Source organism: Zonotrichia leucophrys, chromosome 3, assembly GCF_028769735.1.
Source record: "Zonotrichia leucophrys gambelii isolate GWCS_2022_RI chromosome 3, RI_Zleu_2.0, whole genome shotgun sequence".
NCBI lineage: Eukaryota > Metazoa > Chordata > Aves > Passeriformes > Passerellidae > Zonotrichia > Zonotrichia leucophrys.
Window position 1 is genome coordinate 98,596,649 of NC_088172.1, and position 18,857 is coordinate 98,615,505.

General features: G+C 41.4%; 1 protein-coding gene across 5 annotated transcripts in view; it reads right to left on the minus strand.

Moving 5' to 3' along the window:
- TP53BP2 (tumor protein p53 binding protein 2) overlaps positions 1 to 18,857 on the minus strand; it is a 56,125-nt gene that overhangs the window by 15,835 nt on the left and 21,433 nt on the right. For 4 of the 5 annotated variants that reach the window (XM_064709463.1, XM_064709462.1, XM_064709464.1 and 1 more), the window contains exons 3-10: positions 12,629 to 12,742; positions 11,044 to 11,123; positions 8,090 to 8,191; positions 5,465 to 5,639; positions 3,919 to 4,100; positions 3,387 to 3,551; positions 2,741 to 2,978; positions 938 to 1,066 (exon numbers count right to left, since the gene is read on the minus strand). In XM_064709463.1, the coding sequence (XP_064565533.1) occupies positions 938 to 1,066; positions 2,741 to 2,978; positions 3,387 to 3,551; positions 3,919 to 4,100; positions 5,465 to 5,639; positions 8,090 to 8,191; positions 11,044 to 11,123; positions 12,629 to 12,742 (1,185 nt within the window). Of the gene's footprint in view, positions 1 to 937; positions 1,067 to 2,740; positions 2,979 to 3,386; positions 3,552 to 3,918; positions 4,101 to 5,464; positions 5,640 to 8,089; positions 8,192 to 10,639; positions 10,775 to 11,043; positions 11,124 to 12,628; positions 12,743 to 18,857 lie in introns of those variants that run through there. The other variant, XM_064709466.1, reaches the window with a different exon arrangement.

Consider the following 18,857-nt stretch of genomic DNA (forward strand, 5'->3'; position numbering starts at 1 on the left):
TGGTGTGAGTGTTTTGATTCACTGACCAATTGAATCCAGGTGTGTGTGTCGGGACTGTTGGCTGACAGTCATAAGATTCTGTGTAGTTGAGTGTTTGGCAGATTCAGTGTAATACAGTGTAATATAATATAGAATAATATAATATAATAAAGTAATTAATTAGCCTTCTGATAAGATAGAGTCCTCCTCATCATCAGGGTTGTCCTGCTTTCCTATACTGCTATATGCAATATTTACCAGAGTGCATGCAGGGGATGCTTTTTGCATCCTATCTCTGCACTAAGGGCCTCTGGGCCTGTCAAATGCTGTATTATGCAAATTCAACAGGGGCATGTAAGAAGGAACTAGGATCTTCTTCACCACCTGATGCAAGCTGTGAGTTTGGTTTCTTTTTTCTTAAAAACCCTGCAACACCATAGCAAAGTGTGGGATTCACATTCTCTGAACCTGAGAGAAGCAGTGAAAAGAATGATCAAAACAATTCTTCTCTCATTCACTGCTCCTGTGCTGTGCCAAAGCAGAATGCAGTATGGAGATTGTTTACCCAGAGTGATGGTGTTTTGTTTCCTTGGCCTGTCAGGGCCAAGTGTGTGTGCAGACTGACAGTCAGCAGACAGTCACGAGATTCTGGGTTGTTGAGTTGAGTTGGGTTGGGTGCTTGTGCAGATTCAGTTTAGATGTAATGTAATATAACATAGAATAATATAGTATAATTAAGTAATTAATTAGCCTTCTGATATCCATGGAGTCCTCTTCATCATTTCTCCCTGCCACAGAGGTCACCTTCGATTCCAATAGCAAAGCAATGGCAATGTTCTTTGATATTTCTTTTGTGCTTTCAAATGAATTCTCAACTATTTACTGAAGCATTTAGAAGAGAGGTATCATCAACTAGATTCTCCAAATCTGAAGATTAGCCAAGCACACAAGAACATACCTTGTCCTTCATTTGTCACAATTCCTTTTCCTGAAGTCAAGGCTGATCCTTGATTAATATGATTGTCTGTACTTGAACCACCCCAGTCAGGAGCAGATGGGGAAGGTTTTGTATTGGGGACCACAGAACCTGGGAGAGATTAAGTGGAACAGATTAAGCTAGAATACTAGTTTTTATTGACTTATTACAATATTTTTATTGACTTATTACAATAGGTTTTTTTCTGTAAGAGTCAGGTCCAGCCAATGTAAAAGAATCACATAGAGGTTAACAGCTATAAAACCTCTCATTAGAGACTTTCATTTGTTTCAAAAAGAGAATGCAAATGAAGTTCAAGAACAACTACCAAAAGCAGCAGCAAACCTCTTTGTTATAGCACACATCTGCATTTAAAGCATTCAAAAAAGAAACTTCTCTAGATTGGCTTATTTCCAGTTAGTAGAAAACTTTCCTTGAGTATCTGTGCAAAAAGTGATACAATGTGAAGTATAAAAAAGATATATTGTGCAAAGAAAAACAGGATGCTTTAAAGCAGACAGACTCTGCCAGGGATTGCCAAAAAAGGAGAAAATTCATCTGTGTGTTTAATTGCATATAGGGTCTGCATTAAACATCTATGATCTTTACATTCACTGAAGTAGAGATCTGCAAAAACCACTAAGAAAATGCTTGCAGTCTCCATATTTCACTAAATTATCTCTATTAAATTCTAAATAACCTAAGTAATGTTAAATTTAAACAGTAATAATAAGCAGCAGCAGAAAATTTCATTCTGACAAAGTACCAAAAACTCTCTTCAGGAAAGCAGTCCTTTTGTACAAATGCTAAAAAATAAGTGATATTTCAGTACAAATAGCTAACCACCACACATTCCTCTAGCAAAATTTCAAATTTTGTGTGGTCTAGAGCTTAAATTCCACTCCAGTAGTTTTAGGATGAGCGAACCAAATAAAAAGAAACAATCCTTCATTCTCCAATACAGCAAGAGACACTTGGAGCTGCTTTTGTGCAATGTTCACTGCAGTATCTGCCAGAACTGGAGATGGAGGAAGGGAGATAGAAAATAAACAGAACTACTCAGCAAGCTCAGTCTGCATTTCTTGCTTCAGTGTTTCACTTCTCTCCCAGCTGAAAAGGGAATCTTCTCTCAGGACAGCACAGAAGAGATATTTACAACTCTCTAAAAGTTTCTTTAGACTTCTCTTACTGAACTGAACTGTCTCTCAGAGGAGAAAGCCACAGAGAGAAGCCAACAAATGTCCATTAACTCTCCAAGGAGGAACGGCCAAACCTCACTCTCCAGCAAGTCAGTAACTTCACTGCTATTTCTGTGTTACAAGCAATCACCTCCTTTGTGACATATGTCATGTTGGTTAATCCTTTACATGTGTCATTTCCAAAATGCACAATCAGAAAACTCAGCATTTCCAGTTTTTAAATCCAGGCACCAGGTATGTACTAGAATTGCCTCTACAAAACTCAAACACGCTCTTTGATAGCTCTTAGGAGAACTTTAAAATAAATAATTATAGAAAATAACAGAAATTATAGAAAAGTCCTCCTCTAGTCCATGCTGTGTAACAACTCAAAGTGCTCACTGATAGATTTACTTAATTTTTAACATTGAATCATAGAACCTCAGTGCTTCTAAAATATATTCACTGGTGCAGAAAAAATGGCAAGCAGCAATACTGGCATCTCAAATAACACTTTGCTTTTAAAAAGACAAAGCATCAAAACAGAGCTGTGAGGTAAGGAAACAAAACATATCTGGACAAAAAAATATTAATTGTAAGCTATTACCTGCAGGAGCTTTAGCTTGTGAACTGTTCCCAGCTCTCATATTGGGCAGTGTTTGTGTTTTCAGTGGCCCATCAGGTACCTGCAGAGGTTGTGTCCCATCTGAAAATGCTGGCTTCACCAAGAGCTCAGGTCTGGAAGCAATTCGTGGCATAGTAGAGGACTGGATATAAGGACCTACTGCTGCCACTCGGCTTGGAGCAGAAGCCACTGGCTGTGGTAAATTCCCATCTGAAGAAACCTTGGGGGGAAAAAAAAAAGAAAATACAAAGAATTTTATTCAGCAGTATCCATTCACAGAGTTTAAAAAATAAGTAGAAAAGAATAGAACAAGTAGCAAATGATACTCCAGTATCAAAAGTGCTTTTTTGAAACAGCTCTGAGAATTATAAAGCTGAGGTAGTAATAGCAAAAAAAAAATCTAAAATAGAATTCCACGACAACATAAGACGCCTTGTCTGTAAAGAGTAACTAGGTTAACACTAATGCACCACGAAAAGGACTTTATCCATATGTAGTGGAAATCTTGTATTATTAAAGACAACAAGTCTAGCATCTCCACAGCCTTCCCCCCAAGCAAGTCTTTACTTCAGGCCATAGAGACAAGACACAGAATTAATGTTTTAGTTATGAAATAGCCCCCACTTACTGGTACATTCTCTTTCTGTTGCAGAGCTGCCTTTTTCTTCCAGAGCCGCTCGCGCAGCTCATTAACACGCTTGTCCATGACTGCCACCTCCAAGTTGCGCTTGTTCAAACACTCCCTCTGTTGCTGCAGCTTGGCATTCTGCTCCTGGTTCAGTTTGTTCCTCAACTGAATAAATTCACAAAGCAGTGGGGGAGGAGGGGAAAACAACCAAAATAAAAACAAATTCACTTTCAGGATCGAGGACAGGAAACGGTTGGAAAGAGAAAAGCCTTCTAAAAAGTCAAGTCATGTTTTCCCTCCGGAGAAAACTTTGGTTAGACTCCAAATCTTGCAGAAAGGAAAGGTACAGACAGTGTGTGCTCCTTCCCCTCTTTACCTTAAACCCAGCACAACTATCCAGCATGCAGGCTGTCACACAACACACAGCCCTGGCAGGAACAGAAGCAATGGGATTTTTTTCCAACAAAGTAAGAAACAACCCAACCAACTTTGAGCCCAGGAGAGCTGAGGGTCCCAGTCTGGCCCCCATTACCTGCAGCTCCTTGTAGAGGCGGTCCAGCTCAGCTACAGCCGACTGGTTGTCATGGTAACCATCAATCCTGCCGTTCTTCAGCATCTCCAGTTGCCTGGTGAGCTCCTCCACTTTGGACACGGCCAGCACCAGCTCGCGCTGCTTTTGCTGGAACAGGCTGTTCATCTGTTCAATCTCCTCCACTGCAAAGAAGGGCAGAGCACAATAGCTGCCCTGAGAAACAGCCCAGCGTGGGCTGCTTCCAAGGCAGCACTTAAGGAGGCAGAGCAGGGCTGCTCAGCCAAAGCCACTGCCCTGTCACACCAGCTCTTCCTCTGAGCTCTGGCAAATGCAGGCTCACTAGAATGGTTATGGAAATGTGGTCTACTTAGGGAGAGCACTGACAGGGAGGGAAAGAAAACTTCTCTTTTCTAAGACTTTCTGAAGTATTGAAATAAACAAAACCACAATGCCAGACTGAATTCATCTGGAGAAGCCTAAATTCACTGAATGCTGAATTCAGCAGGAAGATACTCACTAAACCACAAGGCATATTTATGATACTTGGAACTCTGAATTTAGGTCATAAGAACTCAGTGACAAAACACCCAAGCTGTCACATTAAACAAAGACTTCAGAGAGCTTTTTCGGGTCTATTACAAACATCTGTCATCAGCTGCTCCCACTGCTGAAACTGCTCTAGTGCAGAATGAAGTTTAAGGAATCACTCAGAATTCAAGCAAGTACCAAAATCAGACCTGCTGCTGCAGGAAAACAGATTCACATGCTCCAAGATCTTGTATTATTCTACCATCCTTCCAAGCCTTAAAACATAAGCTTCTTTTGTTCCACAGAACCCAAGAAGGGATTCTCTGATAGAAAAACACTTTTGCTTTATCTGTCAACCAAAATGCTTCCTACTAAAACAACATATTCATGTTTTCAGTCGAGTCAGGCTGGAAATAACAAGTTCTGCATTACAGAGAGGATGAAAAGGTAGGCAGAAGAATAAGTATTTATTTCAGATTCAATGTTGTATCAACATACTGAACTGTAAGCACCCAACCAGTACTAGAGCAAGCAAGACCCTGGTCAGATTCACATAACTAAAAAGCAAATATGCAGCTAATTTGGCCATTAGTTACCTCTTGCATAGAAGGTAACTTGGGTACCAGGCTAAGCTTTGTTAAAGCCAAGAAAATAACACTCTAAATGTGTAGGGTTATTGACATCAAGGATGGAAAAAGTTACTGTGGTGCACAAAGGTATTCAAGTAAGGAAAAAAAGTACACTGTAATTAAAGAGCAGACATGCTAGGCTCAAAATACAGGGTGCTCTTACAGGATGTTTTAAAATATAGTAAGAAAATATATTTTGTTCTAGGTCAGCCATGAGTTTGCTTGCTAAATAAAAGATGTGAAATTGTTAAGATCACCATCTCCTGGAATGCTGTAAATAACTCCTCTGACTGACTGAAATCATCAGAAATTTTTGACTTCTAAGAAGTTTTTCCTGAAATTGCATTTCATGAAAAATCCCAGGCAACCTTTCGTAAGCAGCAACTCACCTAATTTCCCATTGCTGAGTCTTTTTTGCTCCACATGACCTTTCAATGCTCTCACTTTCTTAAGTTTGGCTTCTTGATTCTCAGCAATTTCCTTTAATCTCTTCAGTTTTTCCTGTTCAGCAGCTTGCTGCTGCTGTCGCTGATCTTGCTGCTTCAGGAATTTCAGGCGCTGCTCCTGCAGTCAAGGCAAAGATTTTGAAGTCTAAGAAAAATTTAAGCATTCATGTTCCAAGACATTTATAATTTGTTTTAATCACTCCTCAGCTCTTGAGCTACATTTCTTCCTCTCCACCTTCTCCATGCTGTTTGTACTTTACGTATCTCTATCATATTTCATTATATCACATATATCATTATATCACATTATATCACATATATCATTACATCACATTTTAAACAACTAAGTCATGCTGGAGAATATTAGACATTCTTTATGTAGAAGGTATTCCATAAATTATTGCTACTTTCCATTACTCTTTTGTACCTTTTACTAGTTCTGCTAAAACCTCCTTGAGATGGAGGATGGCTGCACACCAAACCTCTGATAATGATCAGATATCAGATCATTATCTCCTGATAATGATCACCACACATCAAAACACTGGAAAACCTTTACAGTGAACTGGCCTTCATTTGAACAACAGATATCACCTTAGTGGAAAGGATCTTTTTGCATTTAGAGAGTAAAATAATGTGTTATCAGTTTCTACATACACATGTCCAGTTTAGACTTAGAAGAAACCATAAGAGCACTAGATCATCTACAAAAAATTCCTTAAAATTAGTGGCCATTATACATGGCTTCCAGCTCTGGAGATGACAGGCTGCTCCAGGGGAGTAGAATTAGTGAGACTTTCCCAAGCACTCACTAAAACCCAACACTACCATTGCTTACTAACATTAGAAATCCACACTTCCTCCAAGAAAATCAAACCCAAAAAAGAAAAAAAAATCACCAGTCAGATTTAGAAAACAGGGATTCTTGTGCACTTGGAATAAAAAAGGCAGAGCAAAAAAGTGAGCCTGCCTTTTGGAGAAAACCAGGACCAGGCTCAGTGTATGCACTACTTTAGAGTCACTCCCACGCAGGAAAATGTCACAAAAAAAAAAAAAAAAGAGATTACAGCTCGTGTCTAAAAAGAAAGGGTATTTTTCCTCCCTCAGAATCTATTTTTAATATTGCATCTGATTTCAGAAGGCAGGAAAGAAGCAATGGAAAGTCACTCTGAAGAGGCACCTAGGAAAGCAAGTTTGTTCCAGGCAGGCACTGAAATGAAAAATCCTACCAGTGGGACACCCACAGGGCTACTCTTCTCCAAACACCTACCCAGTGGGAAGCTATCCACACTCAAACTTATGTTTTTCTTTTTAAAATCATTTACAGTAAAAGTAGTGTTCCTATTTCTTGTGACTACAGTGTTATTTATAAGACCAGGTGTATTGCCATCACCTGGGAGTGAAACAGAAGCTGTGAAAGTTTAGGCTCCTCATATATAAACACATCTCAGTTGGAACTGAGAAGAGGACAAAATTCTTTGGCCAATTAAATAAGGCAGCTGCTCCCACTGCTGAAATGTGGATATTAATTGTGCTGCTACATTTCAGGTGAAACTTCTCATTGGTTGATTGACCAGTTTCCTGCATCACAGTTGCCCCTGTTCTTCCCACAAGCAGAAAAGGTTTTATTGGTTATTTTGACAGGCCATAATATCACTCAGCAGGTGCTGCAGAACTATTAGAAAGCCATGGCTTGAAGCATTTCCCTGAGATACAATTATTGAGGGCCAAGGGAACTGAACAAGGTACTAAACATACAGACACCCAGAGCTGATCTCAAAGGGAGGGAGAGAGGGTGTGTGACACAGCAAAAGTACTCAGAGCAGATGCCCAGAGCAGCCTTCTTCCCCAGCAAAGCACACTCTGAAATCCATGGAACACCCACCCAGACAGATGAGCCCTCTTCAAGACAGGCTCACATTTCATAATTCTCTGCCAAAAGCAGCATTTTCTGTTATACTTTCAGGAGTAATGTGTACCAACAACACTCAAAACATGAGCTCTGTGCCACCATTCTGCAGATACATTCAGAGTATTTTTTCCCCTACACAATTCAGGAGCACCCTGTGTGCTTCCATCAGCTTTTCTGTTATTGTTCTGCAAGCATTTTATAAATCACAGTCCTAGGTTATTTTATCACATACAAGACATCTCTTCCAGCCAGCTGTCCCAGAAAACCAGGCACACTGAACTCTTATCAGGAGAAGGCAAGATAGCATGACAGGACAGCAGAGACAAAAGCATTGTTCAGTGATCAAACTGGTGAATTGCTGGTCACCACATGGAGCACAAACAGAGCTGACAGAGCCACCAGGATGAATGACAATACATTAATGTTATGTGCCCTATCCTTTCAGTAAGCTAAATGGTCACTTCTATCACTGACATTATTTGTATGTTTTACAACTGGATATTTGCATACATTTGACTTTCAAATTTAAAAACAGGCAGCCAAAGAAAAGGAGGCCTCTGTTTAGAAGGGGTGAAAAAAACCCCAATCCTCCCTGCACTTCACATGACTCTTACTACCTTTGTTTCTGGCTGTAAACAATCTCATCCCAAACTCACCTTGTTAGCCAGCATTTGTTGTTGAGCCTCAATTTGTTGCTGTTGGCGTGATGCCATTTCCTGAAGTTCAGCCAGTGTCATATCCATCCTTGGGGCACTTACCTGTCAAAGAAAACCCAAAGCATGCTAAGTCTAGAATTTGTAATTTGGCTAGCACTTAATAGAGCTACTGCAGAAAAGTATTATAAAAGCCTTTCAAAAAAACCCCAACTGATAGCCAATAAAATAATTGAGAGACAGTATCTTTTTATGGTAAAACAAATAATCATAAGCTCATACACATGCGTAGCCCAATCCAACAACTCACAGAAAATGTCAACTTTTGGAACACTAATGTTTCTAGCAGCAAAATCCCAGCAGCATTTTCAAGAGGCATTTCAGAGTCCTTTATAATTCAGCTCAGCATGAATCAGCTTTGACTGACTGAGCCCAGAATGCTCAGCATGTGGCAGCATGGATCTGTGCTCGTAGGTGTATCACTACAATTTGAAGCACTTCCATGTAAGCTGAAGAAAATAGAAAGTTTAAATATGGCTGGGCAGGAGGGAAAACACCACCCTCAAAGACAGCACTGTTCTTGGTTGTCTGTTCAGATATTTCCTGAGTCTAGATTCAATCTTACATCCATAATATTATGGAGCAAGAGTGGTAGACAATGGATTCAATGCTGAAACAGTAACTGGTGTCAACTTGAAGTCTGGAGCTAGGGATCTTTGACAAAACTGCAAAAAAACCCCAAACTGAAGTAATGAGAAAAGAATTCTGATGAAAGGAGAGAAGGGGAAGCATGGTGCATTTGTGGCTCTGAGATCACCTGTACAAGCACAGCTATGGCAGCCCACAGATCTGGTGACATCCTGGAAACTGAAATCCAGGATGGCAACTGCTAGAGGCTTTGTGCCTATTTTAGAGCAGTCTTTACCAGCCTCTCATTTCTTTCCATATACTATTTGCACCTGTATCTCCAAAGAGGGAAAGCCTCCATTTTCACTATAATGGTAATTCTTCCAGAGGCCTGTGGGTGTCATGACATATTCACCACCTTCCTCCACACAGCCACTGTGCAAGGGGACATCCTCTGGATCTTTAGGGACATTGTCACTTTTTAGATCACTATAGATGACTTCCAGCACTGCTAGTTCTCTCAAGTACTGGATACCTTCATGCAGTGGTTCACTTCCCTTGGAATTTACAGGATCTTCCTTAAATGGACACCTTGCCCTCACACTTGAGAGGAGCCATGTCCAGAAACTGCAAATTGCTGTTTTCCAATACTTCTTTCAATTTCCTGATTGCTGGCAAGAGATCCCAGCTGTTGGGGCTTCATGACCTCCAAGTGCTGACTGTCAGCCCCACTAGCCCAGCACTGCAGCAGCCAGGCAGAAATCTGCTCACGTGGCTGGCAGCTGTAATCTTTTCACAAGTCTTGAAGCTTTGATGAGGTCAAGGACTGAGTAACTTTGTCTCCTGTTTGATTTGTCTCACTCCTTGCAATCTCTTTTTTGAAGGACTGGCTCCTTTTCTGACCCCTACTCTCCCTAATTCTCCTTTTTTCTCCGTTTCCACCCAATGACAGAGCTGCAGCTTTGTCCATTTCCATTTTTCCTTTTCCACTACTGGGGCAATTATGGTGGTGTGAGTGCCTGTCTCAGCCATAGTGTCCCCAAACACAGTTTGGGCTCCTGCCTCACCTACAGTGCTCTGAGCACTGGACTGTGGCTCACAGGCCCCAGAACAGGGTGAGACACTGCTGGTTTTCACTGGGCTGGGCAAGGCACCCTTCTCTCAGCTGACATGGCAGTTTGGGTTCCCTGATTACTTGTTCAGGTGTAAAGTCCCAGGCAATGGGAGGTGAAAACCACCCCAGGCACCTGCCCAAGTCCTTCCACACACCCTGCCACCCAGGAACTGGGTACCTCAGAGCACATCTCAATATCTCCTCACCTAAAATTTGTTTTCTCTTACACCCACATGACACTGAATTCCACAAACCCCACCAACAGGGTGCCAACAGTATTAGTTAATATTATTAACAGTATTAAACAGCTTATATATGGATGAGCAAAGACCATGGGAGCCTGCATTTTAAAAGCATTTGCATCAATCTCAGGCAGGGAGAGACAAGACAGCTCCCCCAGTGTAGCAAGGTCATCAGTGTGAGGGCAAAGCACAGAGCCATTGTTTATGTAAATATGTTCCCAAACTCAGAAAGAAAAAAAAGATAAGCAGTGCAGCTGACAAACTCTGTGTCCCACACAGGAGCTTGATGCTTGGCAACTACAAAGTATTTATATATATAAATATATACACACATATATAAACTGCCTTTGTCTCACACCAGTTCAGGGACCAAAAAGGACTATAGCTGGTTGACCTTGGCTGAATTCCAGGTGCCCACCAACCTGCTCTACCACTCCCCTTCCCAGCAGGACAGGGCAGAGAGAATAAGCTGGAAAACAACTCCCAGGCTGAGAAAAGGCAGTTTAGTAAAGCAAAGGCAAAAAAAAGTTTGTTCAAGCAAGCAAAGACAAAAACCAGTTTATTCTCTACCTATCAGAGAGGGATGTCCAGCCGCTCCCCAGGAGGCAGGGCTTCAGCACAGGAAGCAGTTGCTCCAGGAGGCAAACGTTGGAAAATAACAAATGTTCCCCTGTTCCTCCTCCTTCCCTTGGCTTTTGTATCTCAGCTGACGCCACACACCAGGGAATATCCCTTTGGTCACTTTGGGTCAGCTGGTGTGGCTGTGTCCCCTCCCAGGACCCTGCCCACTGCCAGCCCTTGATGTGGGGGGAATGTTGGGGCAGTGCTGATGCTGTGCCAGCCCTGCTCAGCAGCAGCCAAAACTCTGGAGTGTTATCAGCACCCTTGTGGCTGCCAATGCAAAGCACAGCACTGGGAGGGAGGGCTGCTGTGGGAAAATGAACTCCAGCTCAGCCATTGCACGCAGCACTCACCCCATTCTCTATCCTTCGGTCACCAGGCACTTTCACACCATTTCTTTTGAAGGCTGGATCCTGAGATCTTTGGCCAGTCCCTAGACAGAAACAGTCAAAGATGGTTAGGTAATGTAAGATTTTTCTTATCCTTTTAGACATAGCTTTCAGTACAAAAGGTGAATCAGAATAATCTTTATTGATTAGAATCTGAAAACTTGTTCTTATGTGTTTACTACCAAGATGAATTTGAGTGATGACACAACACATTTTCTGAATAGATTTCTGTTCAGTGTCAACTTTCATTTTAAAGTATAGTTCTGTTCAAAAATACAGACAGACAAAACAGCTTAACCAATAGTAGGCTATTCCAGTATTTATCCTGTGGCAAACAGGCAGTCAGCCCCTACTAAATGTGCATTATAGTTTAAAAGTACTTTTTTTTCTTCTTCCTGGCAGTCATTATGTCAGTAAAGATGCTGCTTAACTAGAACTCTACTTTATTCCCATCAAATCATGTGCAAATAGTGCTCAGATGCCCAATACCAATCTCATTGATTTCCCGGTGGAACATGAGTGTACTACTGGACAAAGCCATGCCTGTTACCTTCTTGTCCATTTGATTTCTATTGAACTCAAAGTTCAAATTTATTGGCAATGCTGTGGCAAATAAAATGACAATCTTAATACTACAAGAACCCTGGACCTGAAAAAATACATTTTGACAACTACACTGCTCTGTAAGATCCTCAGCAGGTAGATATGGCACAGCTTTAGCTTTTCATGCACTCATTCTATCACCAGTATGCATTTCAAATATTGAGATACAGCCAGACATCTAAAATACACAGGGTACCATGCCACTTAACAAATTCAGTATTTCCAACACTGAGGAATATTACCAAGGACAAAAACAGAAAAGGGGGAGCAAGAAGAATCTGATAGATTGATTTAAAAGTAAAAGTGAAAGATTTTACTGAAGAGATGAATATAGGATACACAGAAAACCCATGAAAAGCTGAAAGTAATTTCCTTTACAGGTTTCACATTTCAATTTACAATGAGAATTATGTTCTCAGAGAACTTCACCAGGCAGTTCATTTAATGCTATTCCTAAAACTAACACAAATGTGTAGGAGAAACTTTGAAGAGCTCTAACTTCGCCCAGTATGCCAAGTTTATCACCCTGGTAAGATATTATCGAGGTAAATAATGACCCAAATCACTGGGCAACATTTTGGTTTGCAGATGAGTGCAAAATTTGTATTCATTTCTATATTTATTTTATTTCTATATTTAAAAGAAGAGATCACCACAGATTTCAAGATATTTTGCTGGAGAACATATATTTAACACAGCATGCCCTTGGATGCTTTGGTGATAACCAGCTCTAGGAAACCTGCAGAAATTTCAATTGGTATTTACTATTCCCAGCTATAGCAAGGGAAGATGAAGCCTTGACAAAGACTAACCAACAGTCAGACAAAAAAAAGACTGCAATACCTACTGGCTATGAACATTAATAAATAACACACACAAGCTGTTTATTTAACCTTGAAGGATGAAACAGAACTTGAAGAGATGAAGCACTGAGGTGAACACCTACCAGGCTCGCGGCAGGGCGAGCGCTCGTGGCGCAGGAAGAACCGCACCTCGCTCCTCTGCATTCCAAACCTCTGCAGAACATCCAGCATCCGCTCGTTGTCGCCCACGGGGCGCTCTGGAAAGGTAAAAAACTTTTTAAGTGTGGCACAGTCATGTCTTCTGAAAAATCCCAGAATTTTCTCCTGGGAAGCTGAGGAAGCTCAGAGAAAAAGGAAAATAATTCTTATCTCATTTGCTTCTCCTGTGTTGTGCTCACATGTGGAATGTGTTTGGAGATTGTTTATCCAACTGGTGATTGTTTCATTGGTTTCATGTGAATTGTTTTGACTCAATGGCCAATCAGTGCCAAGCCAATTCCAAGAGTCACAAGTTTTCATTATCTTTTTAGCCTTCTGTAAGTATCCTTTCTGTATTCTTTAGTATAGTTTAGTATTCTTTAATATAATACAATATCATAAAATAATAAATTAGCCTTCTGAGAACATGGAGTCAGATTCATCATTCCTTCCTTCGTCTGGGAGGCAACCCAAATACAATAATAGTGAACTGCTCCATCCCACCACAGCTTGGGCCCACACCAAACCAAAACTGTCTGTCCATCTTTCACCTGAACACTGAGTGCACACATGTAGTGAGTGCACACAACACCTGCCCTCATCCAAGGGATTTCTACTTTTCTCTTAAGAAGCCACTGCATTGCTCCTTGCTTCTGAAACTAAATAAACATCTCTGAACAGCAGCCCTGGAAAAGTCCACCCCTGAAGGGAAAAGCTGAGGTACAGCCTGAGGGAAAACAAACAGGGAATTTAGAGCTTTCAGTTCTAGCGTCCTCCTTTTGCATGTGAAAATCACCTTACCCAGCCACCAGCAGGAAACGTGCTGTTGTACCTTTCACTCCTCTTCTGTGGCACCTCAGACAAACTCATCCCTTAGTCACTCCCACCCTCTCCTCAAGGGCACTGCTGCCACCATTCCTACAGGGACACTTCCACTTCCTAATTCCAAGAGAACCAAGAGAGATGCAAAGACAGACTCTCAGGGAAGAGGAATCCTTCTGTAGAGAACCAAGAGAGATGCAAAGACACTCTCAGGGAAGAGGAATCCTTCTCCTGAGAACCAAGAGAGATGCAAAGACAGACTCTCAGGGAAGAGGAATCCTCCTCCCAACGCTGGATGGCAGCCCTTGCATTCAAGCTCAGGCAGGAGCACTCACAGCCTGGAGAGGCTGCTGGCAGTACCCAGTAGGGCTGATGCTCAGTGTGCCAGCACAGCTCCTGTCACTTCAAGTGTTCTCCCACAGCTCCTGTCAGACACAGATCCAGCTCATTGTTTTGGACAGCAAATTTCATGAGCTTCACACGAGATGCATTTTGAAAGGCCTATTTCTGATAAACCTTGAAAAGCTGAACTACTTTGGACTCACAGCTCAAAGTAAAAAAAGGATCAGACAGTGAAAAGTGAGCCCAGTAAGAACTTGCCATTTCCTTTCAAATAACTGTGATGAAAAAGTTACATGCACAAATTCCATTGAATTTCTTTTCAGAAAAGAAGTTCTTTTATCCCCAAGCTCAGGATTCAGTCATTTAAGTAATTTTTAAGCCTTACTTGCTGCCTTTTGATAATAGAAAAACCCAGTGTGAATCTAAATCTACCATTACTCCTCCCTTTCTGTTATTACCATTCTTTAAAAATTTACATGTATCACAACCAGGCACTCCCAGCCAGAATATAACTACTTATTGGTCTCCAAATCTTTACATAAAAGCAGTTTCTTTTGTTATTCTAGACATTTTACCATCAATTTTTCTGCCTATTTTAAATGTGATGGCAACAGTGTGGTCAATATATCACAGTAGTGTATTTATATAGCCAGGATGTATTTTCTAACAGCATTGGGGCTCATGGTCATGTTAGAGCCATTTGTGCTGGATGCCAGACAAGCAGAAGATATTGTTCCTGGCCTGAGAAATAAGACAAGCAGACAAAGAATGAAATTAAACACCACCATTTCTGCACCAGTTTCATTTTTCCTGACGTTGCTTTTGCTGGCAGTTTCCTTTCATTTTTTTTAAGCTAGGGGAGGGGAAAGATAGAAAAAAGAAATCAGAGTAGTTCATTCATATTCAATAAAGTCTTTCAAAAAGTCACTGTCTTAATATGAAATCATCTTTTCAGCAGGAAAAATTGTTGGCGTAAAGTATAAATGTTTTCAGTTCCCTTAGAAAAGGAGCTGCTAACATGTTTGCAGTATGTGGAAAGCTCTTTTCAACAGAAAAGTGTTTCTTTAAATGAAAATGCTGCAGCTGTGCTCAAGCAATCTAGGAAGGAGAATTTCTGGAGTGACTGTCAGAAGAGATTAGCTTTACAGAATAAGCAAGTAGGTCACTGTTACAGAAAAAGCCGTCTCTTGGCGGTTACTTGTCTAGACAGCAGAAAACATTCCTCATCTGCTAAACCTTAATTCAAGGAAAAAAAGGGAAAAAAACCACAACAACAACAACAACAAAAAATCAACAGCACCACTGGCAGATTTTTGTCTTAAAGGCTATACAGCAGGCTTATGAGGCAGATTTCTAGCAGCTCAGCAATACTTCAGCAGAAACTCTATAATCAAGGGAGATGCCCTTTACAAAAGGATTCTGTCAATACCACTCACTGGCTTCAAAGGAAGGTCAAAGAGATTTTCAAATACCAAACAAATGTACATTTGGAAAGCTCAAGAAGAATGGACAATCAGTTTGGTTTTTTTTTTTCCTATCTGTCTCATAGAGAGAAAAAAAAGGAGATCTTTATACATGGACTCCTTTTGGTTGCTTTCCACAGTAGGCAAGGTAACTAACAGAATTCTGATAATAATAGGAAGGTCAAGAAATTTTGCCTTGATAGTCACCAAATTTCAGGCAAAACTAGGAGGACAGGGAGAGTAGTAAACTTGTCCCCTTCAGGGAGCAAAGTGCCTCCAGCACAGTTGCAGCAATCTTTCAAAGTAGGCTTAATAAGGTCTGACAGCAGAAGCTAAAATTCCTGAGCAAGTGTCAGAAGAAGAAAGAAACAAGTGATGTAAGAAGGATCCCAGTAATTGAAGTCTGAGAAGTCGTTTTCCAACACAAATCTCTTGTTTCTACCCCCACAGGTCAGCTGTCCTGCACCATGTTTGTTTTAAAGCAGTTCAATTTGTTCAGTGTAATACGCAAACAAAACAGAAATCGTGGCTAATCCTGGCAGAACAAGATGGAAAACTTTGCTGACATTGAAAATGAGATTAGCAAAAAGCTTAAAGTATTTCTCTCCCTCCCCTTGCCAAAAAAAATTCCAAAATATACATGAAAACATCTTGCAAATGCTTGTTGCTGGATGCTACACAGATGCTCAAGACACATTTTATCCAAAGCAACATGCATGAATGCAGTACTCAAATCTTTTAATGCTATTGACATAACTGCATTTCTGTTAACAAGTACAACTGGGAACTGTATTTGGAACTCCAGCAAGGCCAGCTGCGGAGCCCAGCCCTTGGGTTACAACGACCCCAAACAGAGCTCCTGGCTGGGGGCAGAGGGGCTGGAAAAGGACCTGGGGGTGCTGGTCAGCAGCAGCTGAACAGGAGCCAGGGTGTCCAAGCAGGCCACTGACACTCTGGCCTGTGTCAGCAATGATGAGGGCAGCAGGAGCAGGGCAGGGATTGTGCTCCTGTGCTCAGCACTGCTGAGGCCAGACCTTGAGAGCTGGGTCCAGTTCTGGGCCATCACTGCAAGAAGAACATGGAGGTGCTGGAGAGAGCAAGGCCATGGAGCTGGGGCAGGAGCATGAGCCTGATGAGGAGCAACTGAGGTTGTTCAGCATGGGGAAAAGACTCAGGGGAGACTTTATCACTCTCTACAATTCCCTGAAAGGAGCCTGCAGCCAGGTGGGGTCAGCCTCTTCTCCCAGGTAACAAGTGACACAAGAGGAAACAGCCTCAAACTGCACCAGGGGAGGTTAAGGTTGGACACCAGGAAGAATTTCTTCACTTGAAGGTTGGTTAAGCATTTGAACAGGCTTCCCAGGGAGGTGGTCGAGTCACCATCCCTGGAGATGTTCAGACAGCAGCTGGACATCACACTTAGTGCCATGGTCTAATTGGCATGGCGGCATTCACGCAAAGGCTGGGCTCAATGACCTTGTCAAGGTTTTCACTGTAAAAATGGATGAAACTTTTTGTCTCATAACAACAGCCATCCAAGCAACATTTATGTGTGTCTTATGACATCTCTGCAAAGACTCATCTCAGAAAAATTCTGTTTCACTTTATGTTTCTGTATCCAGATTATTTTCTTACACCTCCTTGACCTCCTTCCCTGAAAGCACCTTGCAGCCAGGTGGGGGTTGGTCTCTTCTCCCAGGTAACAAGTAACACAACAAGAGGAAACAGCCCTAAACTGCACCAGGAAAGATTAATGTTGGACACCAGGAAGAATTTCTGCACTTGAAGGGTGGTTAAGCATTTGAAGAGTCTTCCCAGGGAGGTGGTGGAATCACCATCCTGAGACAGAGGGACATAGCACTTAGTGCCATGGTCTAGTTGGCATGGTGATGCTTGGGCAAAGGCTGGGCTCAATGATCTTGTCAAGGTTTTCACTGTAAAAACTGACAAAATATTTTTTGTCTTAGATATCTGTTCTTGTGTGTCTCATGATGTCTCTGCAAAGACTCATCTCAGAAAAAAATTCTGTTTCACTTTGTTTCTGTATCCAGCTTATTTTCTTACACCTCCAGCCTCAGAAAGGCTGATCATTTGATAGTATAAATAAAATATCACATAATTTATTTAAAGTTCATTTTTCAGCTTAAGCAGAACATTTGGGCCCTAAGTACGGGCAGACTTCACTTGCCTCTTGCTGTAGGTGCTGTCCTTTGATTTCAGGACAATCTCACTGCCCTGTATAGCAAATGCTACATCACCATCTAAAAGCCAAGCAAGAATCCAGATTCAGGAAACATGAGAGGAGCTGCCCACTCTGACACAGCCCAACTTCAGTACCAACAGGAGAACCCTGTCCCTCACCACAACCACTTGTGCTCTTTCACAGGGTGTGGGCATTCAGGCTAACTATAAATTCAGTAGTTTTACCTAAACCTTTATTTTACTTCTCTTTCACTGTAGACTTCAGTATTGTGTTGATTCAGACAAAGATGTACAGTTAAAATACATTCCTAGAAGATCTCTTCCCATGATGAATTGTTGATTTTATTTTATTATCATTGATGAAGCAAAGCTTTATTTCTAAGGAGAAGAAAAAAAATTCTGCTCCATTTTTTTAACTTAGAAATATTAGAAACATCACATCTCTGTCAGAAGCAAGTAAATATCAAGAGACAACTCAGGTATCTCATAGCATTAAACAAACATCCATCTCACCAAAGACTTCTTTTAACAGATGTGAGCCTGAGATAACAGCAGAGGAAGACAGAAATATAAGCCCTTATCATCTGACTCTTTTATAATCTTGTTGAAACATCTCAAAAAGGTTGGCTTAGACATAATTATTTTTCATTACTCAAAATCCTGCCAGGGATTTATCTATCTTATGCCTCTGGATGGCTCCCAGTACCCAGTGAGTACCATGGAGACAGGAGATAGTCCAGTGTCCTTTCCCATTTAAGCCATGAGACATTAGTAATATTTTAAGGAGGTTTTTTGTTCATATATTCTCCAGTTCCAATGGAGCACAGCAAATTTGGGAGATCTGAACTCTCAAGATCAGAAGAACATAGAAAAAGAAAAAAAGTGACAATGAGTGACATGCACAAACCCCTTTTCCACAGGCTTGAAAGGACAGCCAGACGTAGCTTCTCCATCCTCCCTGTCACTCGGTTTCTTTAGAGCACTTCACACCAGGGAACTCCCATTACTACTGCTAACACACTCAATGCAATTGGTAACACTGAAGGTGCCATCAGAAAAAGGAAGTTTTATGTTACCACTGCACGTGAAGATGGCTGTGGGGTTAAAGAAATTATTTTGAACTAGTCACAGAACTACCAATACCTAGTACTTCAAAATCCCCATAAAGGCTGCTAGGATCCCACTGTAGGGAGGAGGAGGAAGAGAAAAATACTCTCTCACACCCCTCAGACTCATCTGAGTCACTGAAGGGCTGCACAGACAGAAACATCTCCATGTTCAAGCTCCCTTTTGCTTTTCACTCAGTTTTGCACATGTGAGCCTTCTTGCAGGTGGGTTACCACGC